The 16,277-nt window shown below is 39.5% G+C and overlaps 1 protein-coding gene across 1 annotated transcript in view; it reads right to left on the bottom strand.

Annotated features, from left to right (window-relative positions):
* sh3bgrl2 (SH3 domain binding glutamate-rich protein like 2) overlaps positions 1-15,279 on the bottom strand; it is a 19,574-nt gene extending 4,295 nt beyond the window's left edge. Inside the window, exons 1-3 of the mRNA XM_050058722.1 lie at positions 15,041-15,279; positions 6,634-6,819; positions 3,716-3,796 (exon numbers count right to left, since the gene is read on the bottom strand). Coding sequence (XP_049914679.1) covers positions 3,716-3,796; positions 6,634-6,819; positions 15,041-15,085 — 312 coding nt within the window. The 5' untranslated portion in view covers positions 15,086-15,279. The remainder of the gene's footprint in view (positions 1-3,715; positions 3,797-6,633; positions 6,820-15,040) is intronic.
* Positions 15,280-16,277: the final 998 nt, after the last annotated feature.

Raw genomic sequence — 16,277 nt, 5'->3', positions numbered from 1 at the left:
ACTGCTGGACCACAAAGAGGCATGTAGTAAAAGTAGAGTCCGCACACTACTTTTTGGTTACTTTTCTTTGTTGCTATATTATTTTTGTTATGTTGGCATGGAAATAAATGAAACTTAAAGATCTATAAGGAGTGTTCATGTGATTTTACACATTTATAGTGTGAAATTAATGAATGCATAATAATCGTGATAATTGTAAAAACCGTGATTATTTCTCTGACAATAATCGTACCAAGAAAATCTATAATCGTGACATCCCTAATTTATACCAGGAGTCCTGTTAAATTAGGACACATTTTCTAACTATTATTCACTGACAATGCAACTGTTGTGCTTTCAAGCACCAAAATTGCTTCAATAATGGCAATTAACTATGACGTATATTTCCTCATCATCGCACTGTACTTTTCATATCTCTCACTGTCTTATTTTTTATTTTAAGTAAACTAAGTTTTATGAACTGTCTATATGCGTATAAATCCTGAAATAAATAAATGAGGAAGTATTATAATATAGTAATATAAATAACTGTAAATATAAGACGAATGAATATATGAATGAGTCATTGTATTTTTAATAAATAAATAAATAAATAGGTCATTATTTTTTTAAAAAGACAAACATTTTTCAAAAGACTACTTTTATTTATTTCATTGGACCTTTTATTTCCTAATAACACAATTATGTCCCAACTCTGTTTAAAGTCCAGGTAAAGCAAAAATAAATATGTGTAATGAGTTTGTCACATCAAAGAAAATGTGTTTTAACCACCAAGCCAAATTAGAATGATTAAAAAAATAATATATATAAAATTAGGTTTCAAAGCTGTGAAAAATGTGCAGTATTCTTTCGATGAAATGCTGGGGGCATGTCCGCCGAAGGAGCTGAGCTGAAGCTCAAGCCACAGATAAGTGACGAGAAAATACACTCTTGTTAGCAGCTAACTCAGTAGCACAGTAACCAAGCCCCCCGAGTCAAAAAACTAGCTGCTATGGAAGGACGCACTTTTGTTACCAGCTTACTCAGTAGCATAGTAACATACACACCTCCTAATCTAAAAAACAAGCTAATGTGAAGCGACAGACTCTCGTTAGCAGCTAATGTTAGCGACAGACTCTTATTAGCAGCTAACTCAGTAGCACAGGAGTAACATACACGACCCCCGAGCTGAAGAACAACCACCTGGGCATCGTCAGACTCTCGTTAGCAGCTAACACAGTAGCACACACATTCAGTAACAGCACAGCGCTCACCCTCTGAACCGAATAATGAGAGGGCAGCTGCACGCCAACAGCCTCTCATTCAGCAGCTAACGTTAGCACAATGCACACACGCACACAGCAGTATCAGCAGTAAACAATAATAACTGCAGGTGAGCTGGGTAGCCGATTTGGGCTGAAAGACTGAAAGGTGCGTTAGTGACAGCTATTTTGCTCTTGTTTTATGATTGTGGCATTTAACAGACTAAAATAGCTCAGAGAGCTCGTGGAACGCAACAAACTCTCTGGGGGCAGAATGAAACAACTCACTTTCACATTAGTAGCAATGCAGTTTTATATAGTTGGGGAGGGGTTATCTTAAAGGACCCAAAAATGAAAATTCAGCCATTATCTACTCGCCCATATGCTGAGGGAGGCTCAGGTGAAGTTTTAGAGTCCTCACAACACTTGCAGAGATCCAAGGGGAGAGTGGGTAGCAGCATAACTCCCCCTAATGCAGGCTGGCCGCCTCAGATTAAAACGTCCAAAAAATGCATAATTGAAACCACAAAATATCTCCATGCTGCTCGTCCGTAGTGATCCAAGTGTCCTGAAGCCCCAATATATAAAGTTGTTTGGAAAAACATCATTTGAACTCTGTTTTAGCCTCATTAGCTATGTTTCCATCCAAAAGTGATTCGAATCATTGGGAAATGTGCATTAAAAGAAATACGAATCCTGTGTGTTTCCATTAAATATACGGACTTTGGTGAAAACTACAAACTCGTGCGAGTTTTCCGCAGAACCAGAAACAAAACAAGTCTCGCATTCTTCTACGTTTTGCATTACCGCCTTCCCGACCCGGAGTGTGTATATCACCATGGAGAGAGGTGCGCTACATCAGACTTAATTCGAACATAACTGTTTCCATCCCCCGTTTTGCGAATCAACATTTTTTCTAATCAACCAAAACCCGGCTAAAGCGAGCGTATTTTAGTTTGTGCAAATCAGGGGATTTTAATTTGAACTTTGGCGTTTCCATCATAATTTTCCGATGCGATACTTCTAGATGCGCATCTAAACAGGCTGATGGAAACATGGCTAATGAGGCTAAAAACAGAGTTCAAATGACGTTTTTCCAAACAACTTTTTATGTCGGGGCTTCAGGACACTTGGATCACTACGGACGAGCAGTATGGAGATATTCTGTGGTTTCAATTATGTGTTTTTGAACATTTTAATCTGGAGCACCCAGACTGCATTAGGTGGAGTTGTGCTGCTACCCACTCTCCCCTTGGATCTCCGCAAGTGTTGTGAGGACTCTAAAACTTCACCTGAGCCTCCCTCCGCATATGGGTGAGTAGATAATGGCTTAATTTTCATTTTTGGGTGCACTATCCCTTTAAGGATGGCTCCAGTGTGTCATCAAGCCATGATTTCAGACCTGCCCAAAAAATCCTGGACAAAGAAACAGTGAAAAACAGTGAAAAACAGATTAACGGTCTCACTCAACATTTCAGTACTATACAGTACCCAGTCTTTTCGCATGTTTTCAACAAGTATTGTCTAACATTTCAAAAAGAAATCACTGACTTAAAATAGCCATGAAATAAATGCAAACAGACTGTGCATTTTTATTTTGTGGTCATAGATAATGATATGAATCGATTAGAAGAAACATGATGCACAAACATGTCAGTATTTCCCCTGAATAACAATGAGCACTTCAGGTAGAATCAGCATCTGTTTCCATCACATTATTTGTGCTTTCCCAAATATTATATTCAGCCTCGGGTCCATCCCTACTATACAGCCAGACATCTATGAATCATGTCCACGGTGAATGTTTCTGCAATATCCTGCCAGTGTAATCAGATCTCTTTTAACTCAGTTATCTAATCAACCTCTAGAGGAGAGGCTGAAAAGGGATGCGACTGCAGGAAAATCAAATAAATGCTCCTTAGTGATGAATGGAAATAAGCTCCTTTGATGTTAGCTGAGTGGATCATCGAACGGTCCCTGAAATGTTCTTTCACCAGCACAGACGTGATCCGAGTCCAATTCCAGTATGAAGATGAGAGATATTTTGTATTTGTTTTCCTCGTCGTCTGAGCATTGAGATTAACTCTGTCCACTGGCTGATGTGGGAACTATGATTATCTAAATTCTAAGAGGATCTCTGGGACTCGCAGCAGATAAATCTTGATATAAAACAAACTGATGGGAGGAGACGAGGAACTGAATCTAAATGTATGAGATTTGATGTAGACTTCTCTTTTTTCCTACCAAAAAAAAATATGATGTGCATGAAATACCAATAAGTCATCAATCACACTGTTCAGACACAGCTTGCAGAAAGTAGAGCTGCTGATCCAGCACTCTGAGGAGATGGCGCTGCGTTCGCCGTTTGAGGAAGTCGAGACTGACAGCAAACCTCACTGGCTGTGTGATTTACACCACGGAGACAGCAGTGCGTGTGTGTGTGTGTCTTCAAATGCCTGTATACTCTCCCTTACTTTCACTGAGGGTTGGGAGCTGAGCCCAAGGAATGCAAACACAGTGTTGTCCTCCTTTGACTGGAAGAAGTCTTCATAGTCCTAAAGAGAGAGGGGGCGGGGGGGACAAAAAAAAGAGGATGTTACATAATGTGTAAATCTGAAACATGGTTGTAAACATCGCTGCCAAAAGATCCCAGCATGTCTGCCTTTAATATAATATAGTGGCCATGACACTGCAGAGTAATGTTGGATTACCTTGGCCAGTGAGAGTGACGGCAGGCAGAGCAGATAATCCGCCCCATCCGTGAAACTGGATTACGGCGGGATTACAGAGTGGCGTGCAAACTCAGCGGAGGACACAAACTTGCCAGCACTAACTGGTCAAACTCATTCAGCGTAGGTAGTTCGACCTCAGGGGCGGAGAGGGGAGTGGTGTCAGGAGCCTCCAGCCTCGAATGTTTTCGGCTTTTAAAAATACCTTCAATTTTGCGTCATTCAGATAATATTCTGACCCATGTTGTTTATCCTGCTTCACTATTCCCTGATGAAATCTAAAATAATTGAGCAAATGTTCTGTTGGCCAAACATTCAACTCAGATTACTCAAGACCCTGTTTGCTATGGATCCTTGATTTGCAGTCAGAGCAGCCCAGATTATTATGGGATGGATTCAAACAGAGCAGATTTGTTAAATAAATATTCATTCTGTTACTCCAGCACAGTATGGCTAAACTAGGTCTCAAGATTAGTAATGGTCCTTAGGCCAAATTCCTACCCTACCTATGTTAAGTAACTTAAAAATAGTAACATCAGACCATTTTTCCTTTTTTTGAGGTCTGAGGAGTGAAAATGAGTCATCCTAAACATTTGTTGTGCTACGGCTTCAGAATGATGAAGACAGTTAGAGAAAAAGTAGATATAAAATGGGATATAGGATCTACAGGATGTTTTTTCCCTTTGGCAACTATCATGTTTTTCCCAGAATAATGCAGGGACTCCTTCCTCTGGAGCCCTTCTGTGCAGCGTTTGCATGTTCTCCCCATGTGAGTGTGGGTTTTCTCCAGGTACTCCAGCTTCCTCCCACAGTCCAAAGACATGCAGGTTAATTGGTGACTCTAAATTGTCCGTAGGTTTCAATGTGAGTATGAATGGTTGTCTGTCTCTATAGCCCTTTTTAGATAGGAATTGTGCAAATTTGCAGGAAAACCCAATCAGTCTTCTTTCAGCATTGGCAGTACAGTACTACGAGGTGGAAAATTGGGCACCTCGGATCAACTCGCCAATCCGGCTCTGTGTGTCTAAACGCTCGCAGCTTGCCGGCAAAATGGCCCAACAATCGCCAAATTCTGTCAGTGTAAAAGGGGCTTATGTCTGGCTTCGCTCCTGCTCAACCTTGTACTGAGTGACATTGATATGAACTACTGACATAACCAGTGTGAGCATTAACAAACAGCCATGTACATAAAATTTCATGGTTTACAGCTTTAAAATTAATGACAATCCTCTGTTAATTGTTCAATTATCTCTTGTTATATGCTTCATATACATTTAAAAAAAAGTCAATATTTATTTTTTTATCAAAATGCCTCTCTTTACTCCTTCTCTAAAATTACAATATTTTTGATATGTCATTTGAATTTAGCAACAAAAAAGTATCCAATCAAATGTGCTTTGGGGCAGTTAGCTTACTCTGTCCATTACATGAGACAGAGCGAAATTACGGAGTGTGTTTGGATCTCAATTGGTAAAACCTTTGCTTACATTTCCTAATAATGATTCTAAATTTGATTTAATTGCTCAAACTACCATTTCACTGTGACTTTAAGGGCGCATTCACACCAGGATAGTCCGGGGGACTTGGTTGTATTGGGCGGGGAATACCAAAAAATTTCACACTTCACTTTTTAAAGTGGACCAAACTGCCTGGACAACTTCACGCAGTTACAACAGCTGCTCGTTTGGGGACAGTACTGCCCGAAACAACCACTGACCAGGAAGAAAAAAAGCATGAGGAAGAAGAAAACCTGGCTCATTGATTGGCCAGGACTGAAAATGGAAATCCATCCCCTTCAGCCGGGTCACCACAAAAACACCAAACACCAAAATGCACTGCGCTCTACATCACTTCCTCTCTTTGGTTCACTTCCTCTCTTTGATCTGCTGGATAGTCTATTTGCATTTCCCACTGTAAGCGAACCGCACCAGGGTTCACTTGCAAGTGAACCGAGACCCCCAGTTTTCAAGCGGACCAGGGTTTGCTGGTTTGGTCCGCACCAGAGTCAGAATGAGCGTTCACACCACTCCAAAGGAACCGAACTATCTGTGAAAGCGGACCAGGGTTCATTTAAAGTGGACCAAATGGTGCCAGTGTGAATGCGTCTTAAAGCAGAGTCCTGTACAGGGCTAGTTTTGCAAATCCACACATCTGCAGTGTCCAGTAACAGAACCGACCCATAACTCGTAATTTCCTCCAAGTCAAATCCGGACCTGCGCTAACTTGTTAATTTAAGTCCAGGGACCTCACCCATGATTATACACATCATTTTGCCATCATGCAGTTTTACGTAACGCAGGCCCGCTGTCCAATTTAGATGCGGGAAGCCCTCGCTCAGTAAGCTCCCACTTGTTAATGTAATGCAAAGTGACACAAAGATAACCAATTTTACAGTAATCATCTGTCCGTTGCTATCAGTCTGCTGCATCCTCAGCCCCGGAATGATGTTTCGTTTAATGTCTTCTGCATATTTTGTCAGCCTGCCACATAATACAGGCTGTAGATAAATGTTTTGACTGTTTGACTATAGACTGTATCTCATGGCCCTTCAGAACGTGGTCCTAAACTTTAAACATCCGAGATCTCCCAGTAAACAAACTAAAATTAGCTCCCACAGCACTGTCTCCAATTATATCACACACACAAACAAACATCCATCATACCCCACAGTAGCGATCCTCGTTGAAGATCTGCGGAGGCAGTGGGTTGCCTTTCTCCGGCTGCTTGTCTCTGGGGATATTGCGGTACATCCAGAGCCTCTGCTCCTCCAGCATGGTGATGTCTACTTCCTGGAAGCTGATTCGGTTGGCCTCCAGGAAACCCACCACTGCCTGCTGGTGCTTTTTTACCTGGGACAGGTCGAAACGGACACAAGGAAGAAAGAGGGTGGAGGAGGGATGGTTTGGGATACAGTTGTACATTATGATAAAAATGACAATTGTTACATTAATAATGAGCTAATGTGACCAAAGGCATAAACTCATATTGCCTTAATGTATGTGGACATAAAGGAGCTGGACACTATATGGGTGTGGCTTTCCCTCTGTGTATGCACATTGCTCTCAGCCAAGCAGCTGGGTGCTTACACTCCTGCAATGACAAACAGTAAGCTGACACCCACTGAACCAGAGCATACATGTGGAGTGTACTGTATGTATTCACTATATAGCAACTCAGCTGGACATTAAGAAGGATTATTGATTAGTGGAGGAGATTATGATTAAAATCGGAGCGCTGACATCCTTCTCCTGTACAGTACAGTATCACCTTATAGTACATCAGTACAGTGTACTGGATTTCAGAGGAGGCTATACGCTAAAATCCATCATACATCTCTATATATAATTACTTATCATTCTGTTCTATAAAAGTAATGAATTAGTGTTTGTGTAGACGTAGTTCAACCATGACTGCAGCTGTGTGCCCTCTTGCACCTCCCAAGCCAAGAGGGAGCCCGTCCTGACGACTATGCAACAAACTTTCCCATTCATGGTCTCAGGATGGATGCAACAGCTCCCTGTGGTATTGTTTATGTATGTGCTCTGGGACACTCTGTGTGACTGAAACTGTGTGACAGTGTTTGTCAATGCTGAGAGAAGAAGAAAAAAAAAATCAAGGATATTTTTAGAAGACAGAAAACTCCCACGGAAGGGAAAGTCGAAAACACACTTCAGAGACAGTCCCACGGAGCTCCTGACGTTTATCTTGTGTTCCCAACAGATAGTTAACTTGTGTGTACGAAATAAAATATATCACGTTTCAGGACTTTGTGGGCTCTGTATATTCCACGTCTTGTAGGGGTGGGCGATATGGCCCTAAAATATTATCACAATATTTCAAGGTATTTTTGTGATAACGATATTCTCGATATGACAAATTAGTTTGAAAAATGTATTAATTAATTTAAGAAAACAGTATTGCAACAAAATAAGTGATATAGTTTTACAGTTTGCCTTCAAATATTCAGTAAAAATTAAAATTCCCTCTCATTTCTTTAGTTTGTAAACAACAACAGTAAGGGCCGTTTCATAGTCGACGCAAGTGACGCGAGCAAAACACTTCCTTTCATAGCCAACACACTGACGCAAGCGACGTGGGCAACACTTAAAATGCAATACTTCGATCGCACCATAGGGGGTAGCAGAGTCACCGGTACATTCTGGCTAGCTAGTACTGCTGTAGCTAGTTAGTACTGCTATTCTATTAGAGTGCAGGGCACTAGAACTGTCATATAAATAGGGGTTTGCCCGTACAAGTTCGCAAAGTTTTTCCTCCTCGCCCGCCATATTTCATACCTGCTTCGTCTGTGAATGACAAAAAGTGGTTAATTTCAAGTACGTCACTTGAATTATCACCCCCGCTGGCAACGCATGGTATTACACGCGTCGCTGCATCGCGTATAAAAAAAAAGAAGGACAACACATTTTGAGAGGCAAGCACGCATCATGGCGGCCAACGCGTCTCGATGTGTCCCAATGCGTTTGTGTCTGTGTGCCTTTGCGTCGACTATGAAACAGCCCTAACTCAGAGTGAGATTCAGATTCTGTTACAATATTAATAGTTAAACAAAATAAAACCAACCACAAACTACACGTTTAAACAGCTCCAAGATACAAAAAAATGTCCCCTGGGATCTATATGTATGTATATATAAATCAACAGGTGATTTCCTTCTTTTAGTAAAATCCTAAATAACTGAGTTTTTTTCCACCTGGACCTTTATGCTCTGCGTTCACACATATGTAGTTTTTTGTCGAGCTGTGAGCGTCATGTAGGTTTACATTACCAAAGGTTTATGACAAAATCACGGACTCTTGTGTGAGCACGGCGAGAGAGGACAGGGAGAGATGCTGTGCTGCTGCCAGAGGAGCCGCTGAATGAGTTCCCTCTGAGCAGTAAGTCACTAAAAGAGTACTGAGAAGTCCGGGGCTGTTCATAAAACATTCAGGATGCCACAGTTTATTCCACACTACTGAAGCTGCTCCTCTTTTTGGAACCACTGCAGAGTCGGTAATAATTTCACTTTCAGCCAAGCTTGTATGCCTGAGCATTCATTAACATGACAAAAGGAGTAATTATTCAAAATAATCTGGGGGCAAGACAGTGTGAACAAATATAAACAGGGGCTTTTATTTTGTGGAAACATTTTTCGAATCTGACCCTGACACAATCAGGTTTCATGATATCTGTCCCTTGTGTGCTTGTGTGTGTGTACATGACGTGTGTGTCTTTCATTTAACTGATGCTAAGCGTAACAATGCAGCTATTATTTAACCTTGACGACAGTGAGGGATTGTTCTGGGAAGTTTATTGTAGAAACACACCCAAACAAGATCATCTGTTGTGTCTTCTCTCTGACAACAACTGTCTGTGTGTAAGCCTCATCTGGACTCTCACAAGAAAGTAAATCAATCGCACCAATAAATTCAATCTTTAAAGGCAAACAAATGTCTGTTTACTTTGGTCAAAGGTTACACTCCATATAGAATCAGTGGTCTGAGTCTACGCTGTCTATCACACTGCTGCTCTCCACTATGATACAAATAACATGACCTTCCTCTGAGCTGAGAGGCTGGCAGCGTCAGCCTAAATAATGAAAGAGGTTCCCCCCCAGTGAGGGTGAGTGAGAGTGTGTGTCAGGGGCTGGATGAGTTCAGATTTTGGTGTGCCTGTGGGATTAAAGACACATACACAAATTGCACTCCCCAACAAACATTCACATTACAGTGTTTGAGTATGCATGCATTGTTTGAGAGCACGTTCTTAAATGTAGGGATTAAGTGGAGGTTAATCCCTTAGTCACGAACAGAGAGGGAACACTGGGAAAGAGAGGGCATGGGATAGAAAAAATGAAATAAAATGCAGCTCTACTGAGCAAAAAAATAAACAAAAAACAAACAAAAGAATTAAGGAAATTTCAAAATTATAAACTTAATTATTTTAACTATTTTTTTAGTCACAGATAGAAGGGGTACATGGAGAAAGAGATGAGACAGGTTAGAAAAACAAGAAATAAATGACACCTATCCTGAGGTAAAAAAAAAAAAAATACAGAAAATGCTTAAATTATAAAGTTTTTTAAGACCAATCCTTTTGTCACGGCCAGGGAAGGAAATTAGGAAAAAGAGGAGTTGGGATAGAAGAAAAGAAAATTAAAAAGATAAATTAAAATTAATAAACGACAAATCTTTTAATCACGGACAGAAAGATACTTTGAAAAAGAGAGGGCTTGGGACAGAAAAAAAAATAATTACACCTAACTTGAGCAGCGAAAACTCACAAAAAAATAAAAAAAGAAAATTCTAAAAATATTAACTTCTTATTTGTTGGACCTGTAATAGGCTGTAACACTACCTAAAAAATAGAAACATTTTAAATTATAAAACAAAAAAGAAAAAAAAAAGAAAATACACCTCTCCGGAGCAAAACAAAAAAATTAAAATTATAAACTTTTTTTTATAATTAATCCTACAGTCACCTAAAATATAGAAATTTTTTAAATTAAAAAACATTTTAAATTAAATACACTTCTCCTGAGCAAAAAAAAGAAAAAGAAAAAGAAAATATTTACAAATATATAAATCATAAGCTTTTTTTTTTTTTAAATAAATAAAAATCCTTTAGTCATGGACACAGAGGGACACACAATATAGCAAATAAATACATAAATAAAATAACATAAAATAAAATAAAATAAAATAAAATAAAATACACCTCTCTTGAGCAGAAAAAATAGGGGGAAAAAATCAAAACTATAATTTTGGTTTTTAGATTAATCCTACAGTCACCTAAAAAAAGAAGAAAATTTTAAATTAAAAAAATTAAATTAAATACACTTGAGCAATTTTTTTTTACAAAAACAAAAATAAAAAAAATAAAAATGATAACATGTTTTTTTAGATTAATCCTACAGTCACCTAAAAAAAGAAGAAAATTTTAAATTAAAAAAAATAAATTAAATACACTTGAGCAATTGGTTGTTTTTTTTTACAAAAACAAAAAGAAAAAAATTAAAAATGATAACATGTTTTTTTTAGATTAATCCTGTAGTCATAGACAGAAAAGAAAGTACTTGGAAAATAATATACAAAAAAAAACATATCCTGAGAAACACAAAAAATGGAAACATTCAAAAAATATAAACTTGTTATTTGTTGGATCTACAGCAGGCTGTATCGCTACCACTACAAACTATATTAACTTACATTGCACAGTATTTGTCAGAGGAGTGTTTACGCTTTCTAAGTATGAATTCATTCCTTAGATAATGTGAGGACACATGGTGGAGACTATTTTCAATTATTAAAAACTACATTTATTATAATCACTGAAACATTAGTAAATTACAAAAACAGCAATGAAATGTAAAAAAATTGTCGAGACTGGACCTGATGAGTATCCACTGAGGAGTGTGGGGGGCGTTGTGTGGGGGGTGTAACCTAATTTGCACTTCATTCATTCTGCGCTGATGATTTCCGAAAGAGTGTGTGTTTTGAATGTATGTGTCATAGAGTTAAAAATAACTCCTTTGTAAATGCTGAGANTAACCTAATTTGCACTTCATTCATTCTGCGCTGATGATTTCCGCCCCACTAATCTGCTGTTGTTAAACTGTGAACTGCTCATTTCACGGGGGGGGGGCGGGGGGGGGCGGACGGACGATGACACTGAAGTGGTCTCATTATTGCTTCCCCTTCAGTCTGCTCACACACTCCTGCTCGTCCTTCACCTGTCTGTCCTCCAGAATTCACTGTCTTTCACAGTATTCCCGCCACTCCCGCCATCTCTGTCTCACACACCCATTTCAGTTTAAAGGGATCCAGTCTCACCTTCCCTCCTCACTCAATCACACATAACCCAATTCAAAAGCATTCCCAGTAAATTACATTCACATGAGCTCAGCGCTCAGATAGCTGACCCAAATGGCGGACCTGTTCAAGCGTGCATGACTGTGCTTCATGTGTGTGTGTGAGAGAGAGAAAGAGTGTGTGTTTTGAATGTATGTGTCATAGAGTTAAAAATAACTCCTTTGTAAATGCTGAGAGATTGTGCTGCCCTCTTCTAGAGATGGAGCATGATAAAATAAATATATTACTCATTTCCCCCATTACCTAAGGGTTGAAGCATTCACGTAGGAGTGTTGTTTGACGATTTTCTGCTGGTACTCAATATCAGCTGGGCCTTCGCCATGGCATGTGGATGTAGTCTCCCAGGAGGCACCACAGGAACAGGGCTTCGACTAACGACTATTTTCATTATCGTATTTCTTTTAAATTTAAGATACAATGGGTAACGTTTATAAACATAAAGATTTGTCATATACGTGTTGAAACTGTCACTACATCCACACAAAACTACACAAGGAAGGATAGTCTGTGAAAAAAATCTGGTACCTTCTCCTCCTTGTGATGCTTCTAATGACATTTGCAACGGGCGTAGTCGGTGACACATGAGTGAAATTAACACTGGCGAATACTCACCTCGTGTTCACTTCCATTCAGTGTGAGTGATGGAGCAAATAGAACATTTGCTTGTGGTGGCAAAGCGAATTTGCATCACATGGAGTTCAACTTTACAGAACTTTAACCGGCAAAGTCGCAGCTTTGACCAACAGAAAAGAAGTATATGTGGTTGACTTTGCTTGTTGCTGTATCTAACCACCTGATAATACATGATATTGGCCATGAAAGATACGAAATGTCCCACATGACAGATGCGGCCTGGGTGGCAGTGAGTCAGCAGACGGGCGTGAAATGTCAGAAATGGATAATGTACGAAAAACATCACATTTCATGGTACTTGAAGCTAGTCAGCTCCACTTGGCGTCCAGTTTAATCGGCAACGAAACAAAACGAATACAAAGAATGTTATTGTGCTTTCATGTGTCAAGGGCATATATGATGAGAATCAAGTGTGGAATGGGGAGGCGAACAGTTTTTGACCGCGTTGTGGAAGCTTGATGAAAAGCATCACGTTTGTCGCATGTTCTGTGTTTTGGTGAGCATGTATATATTGTTTTGAGAATAAATGGATCGCCAAATCCAAAGAGATAAAGCGCACTGGACATTGGTTTATTGCAGTCCAGAACACGCATCTGGAACAATTTCCCCCATTCACCCCTAGGTGGCTTTTTTAGACCATTTTGTTTTGTTAAAAAGTCACTGCAAAGCTAGCTAACGTTCGTTTGTTAGCTAGCAAGGTGGCTAGCAATTGTGCTCTTGAACGGCGGTCAATCTGTCAAACTAAAATAAACATGGGTAGGGATTGTTAAGGAAAGGTAACAAATGGTATTTCTCTCCTAAACAGACAAAACAAGTAATTATATTAATCATAAATGAAACAAACACATACACATGACAAATAAACACAAATAACACAGAGCAACGGTCCTCTGTATTTCAAAGCATATTGTCCAAGTGTTGTGCCTGATCAAATATGAATCAGGATTCTGTTACCGCACTGCCTACTTGTCCCTTCAGATGTTTTCAGAAACATATTTTAGTGTACTGTTTAGCTGTGAAATGAGAAGGTTTGCTCTGGCTCATGGGCAGAGCTTAGTTTTTGGCTCGACTGTTTCCAAAATGGTGGCCAGGTTTCAAGCTTTCTCATTTTACAGCTAAACAGTACACTTAAATACATTTCTGAAAATATCTGAGGGGAGAAATAGGCAATGCAGTGATAGAATCTTGATTCATATTTGATCAGCGCTGCCTAGTTTGACAGTTTGACCATAGTTCAGGAGCAGTGATTGACTAACACATTCTCACGCCAACCTCGTCACATGACGTTTGGTCATGGACTTTCCATGCTCAGATACGACGTGCAAGGTACCCTGGGTGCGTTGGTTGTTGACTTTTCCGCTGATGTCGCCAAGCACCGTTAAACTAAAGCAGGGACCGGCTGCATATCATGTCGGATTGGATTTTGACGACTTCAGAGTGAGACCGGATTGCGATTGACAAGCTTGACAGCTGCATCTAAGACTCCTCGGCTCTGATTGGTTGTTTTTGTTCACGCGCAGGAACATAATGCCATCAGATGCATTACGAGGAGGCAGAGGAACATGATTTTTTTTTTCACAGGTTATCCGTCTCATGTACATCTGTGTGGATAAAGTGACAGATTCAGCAAATATGACAAAAAGTTATTTCTATGACCAACTACAGCTTTAATCCATTAACTGATAAGTCTGTTAAATGTCAGAAAATGGTGGCATATTTTAGTTTTTCAGAGCTCAAAGTGACATTATCAGATGTTTTTCGTGCTGACATTCAGTCCAGAACCAAATCATATTCAATCATACACAGAACTCGAGAAAAACAACACATCTGAGAAGCTGGACTTTTCTGTTGATCTTTCATTTCCACCCTACACAACACCCCCAGTAAACGGCCTACTAATTAAGTGTACTGACATAAATCTATGTCCTATACATTTCCAGTAAGCCCTTTGCATAATAGCTGCTGCTGCTCAGTTGTACGGACCCCACCCTAGTGTCACTCAGGAGTTGAGGGAGTTGAAATTAACATCTCACAACACAAATAAGGGTAAGACACTCTGAAACACACACACATATCTGCTGTGTGAGTGAATCTAACAAGGCAAACACAGAGACACTGACTGTATGTCATGTTTGAGGTCATAGTTAATATGGTAAGGTGTGACTAGTACTTTATCTTTTTGAATGGACCACTCATGTCTGCAAATCAAACACATAAGTTTGATAAGAATTTATTTTGTCAGCTTCTACATAATAAAGGCCCCATACAATTTCAATTTAAATGTATATATAGGTTTTTTTTAAAGGCACTTAACACAATAGGCACCAGGCTAAATTAGCACATGCCCAGACCACACAACAAATCACTCAGCCAATTACAAATGCGCATCTCAACCTGCCTTCCTGTCTGACTGATGCTGATCACTTTCACTGCTCCTAAGTCGCACTCACACTCCAGTTACATAACACCAATAAACACTGCTAATATTCCCACATGTCTCTGTAACATGCCCACACACTTTATACACAACTGTCAACAAGCCTGAAATCACATTTGCAAACAAACTCACCGCGACGGAGCCGCTCGAGGAGGCGATGTAAACCTTGATGACCATTTTAATCCCAAATTACTGTCTGACAGTCGACAAACTGTTTGGTTGCAGCTGGTTCCGTTTGTTCCCCAAAAATATCAGACTGGAACTACTGGCTGTGTTTCAGAGGAGGCAACACACGCGTCTCCAGTATTTAAACTGAGCCATGATAATAAAACAGCGTGCGCTCCTGGTGACTGTGACGCTCACAGCTCCTCTCAGCAGCACTGATGCTTCAGGCAGCATAGAAGACTGGACTTCCGGTCTGAGCTTTCAAAATAAAAGCAAGGTCAAACAGTGTGATTGTTCCAAGGAGGGATTTAAAGGAAAACTTTGGTATTTTTCAACCCGGACCCTATTTAACCATGTTTTTGTGTCTTAGTGACTAATGGAGACGACAAGTTTTGAAATTTGTGAGCAAATTTATATCTATTAAAAGTACTTGTTTTGCCACTGACAGGCTCAGATTGTTATTGACAGTGTCAGAGTTCAACCTGTTAGTTTAACAGCAAGATCCTTGTTGGAGCCATGAATTAATTTAGAGATTTTTAAGATTAGTTGGACTTCTTAGTTTTGGGATAGTTTATATTTTTTGTATTGTTAGATAAGATAAGATAAGACACGACTTTATTGATCCCACAACTGAGAAATTCCAGTGTTACAGCAGTCAAGGAGAAAAAAAGAAGAAACGGCAATACATAATAATGATAATAATAATGAGCAGATGAGTTAGATGTTTTTTGTTAGTGTTTTGGGTTATGTTTTTGTGTGTGTGTGACTGTGGTTATGGGAGAGTCAGGTCACATGGGTATGGGCGATGACACACATAATCTATATGAACATCTCATGTTCACCTGTGTGTGTGTTTGTTTGTTTGTTTGTTTGTTTTTGGTTGGGGAGAGTCATTGACCTCACTTTCTTTTGTTGGCTGTGATCATCTTAATTCCAAGTTTGTGCATGTTATAATAAGTTGATTCTTTTTTATTAATAGGCCTACATTTATTTTACATATTTTGGAACTCAGCAAATCTATTGTTGGTGTGTCACACAAGTTAACCAGGCCCAGCCTCAGCATCTCAGCCTCTTTGTCTGACCACAATCAGCCAGAAAATTGCCATTGCTAAACACACCAGACTCCATTTAAATAAACAGTCATTTTAATGTGTATAGAGCCAGCATATTTTCACATCTAACTGGGTGAATTAAGTTTTTTTCA

The sequence above is a fragment of the Epinephelus moara genome, chromosome 12 (genome assembly GCF_006386435.1).
Source record: "Epinephelus moara isolate mb chromosome 12, YSFRI_EMoa_1.0, whole genome shotgun sequence".
Lineage (NCBI taxonomy): Eukaryota > Metazoa > Chordata > Actinopteri > Perciformes > Serranidae > Epinephelus > Epinephelus moara.
The sequence above is the reverse complement of the archived record's forward strand: the minus strand, read 5'-3'. Positions and strand labels throughout refer to the sequence as shown.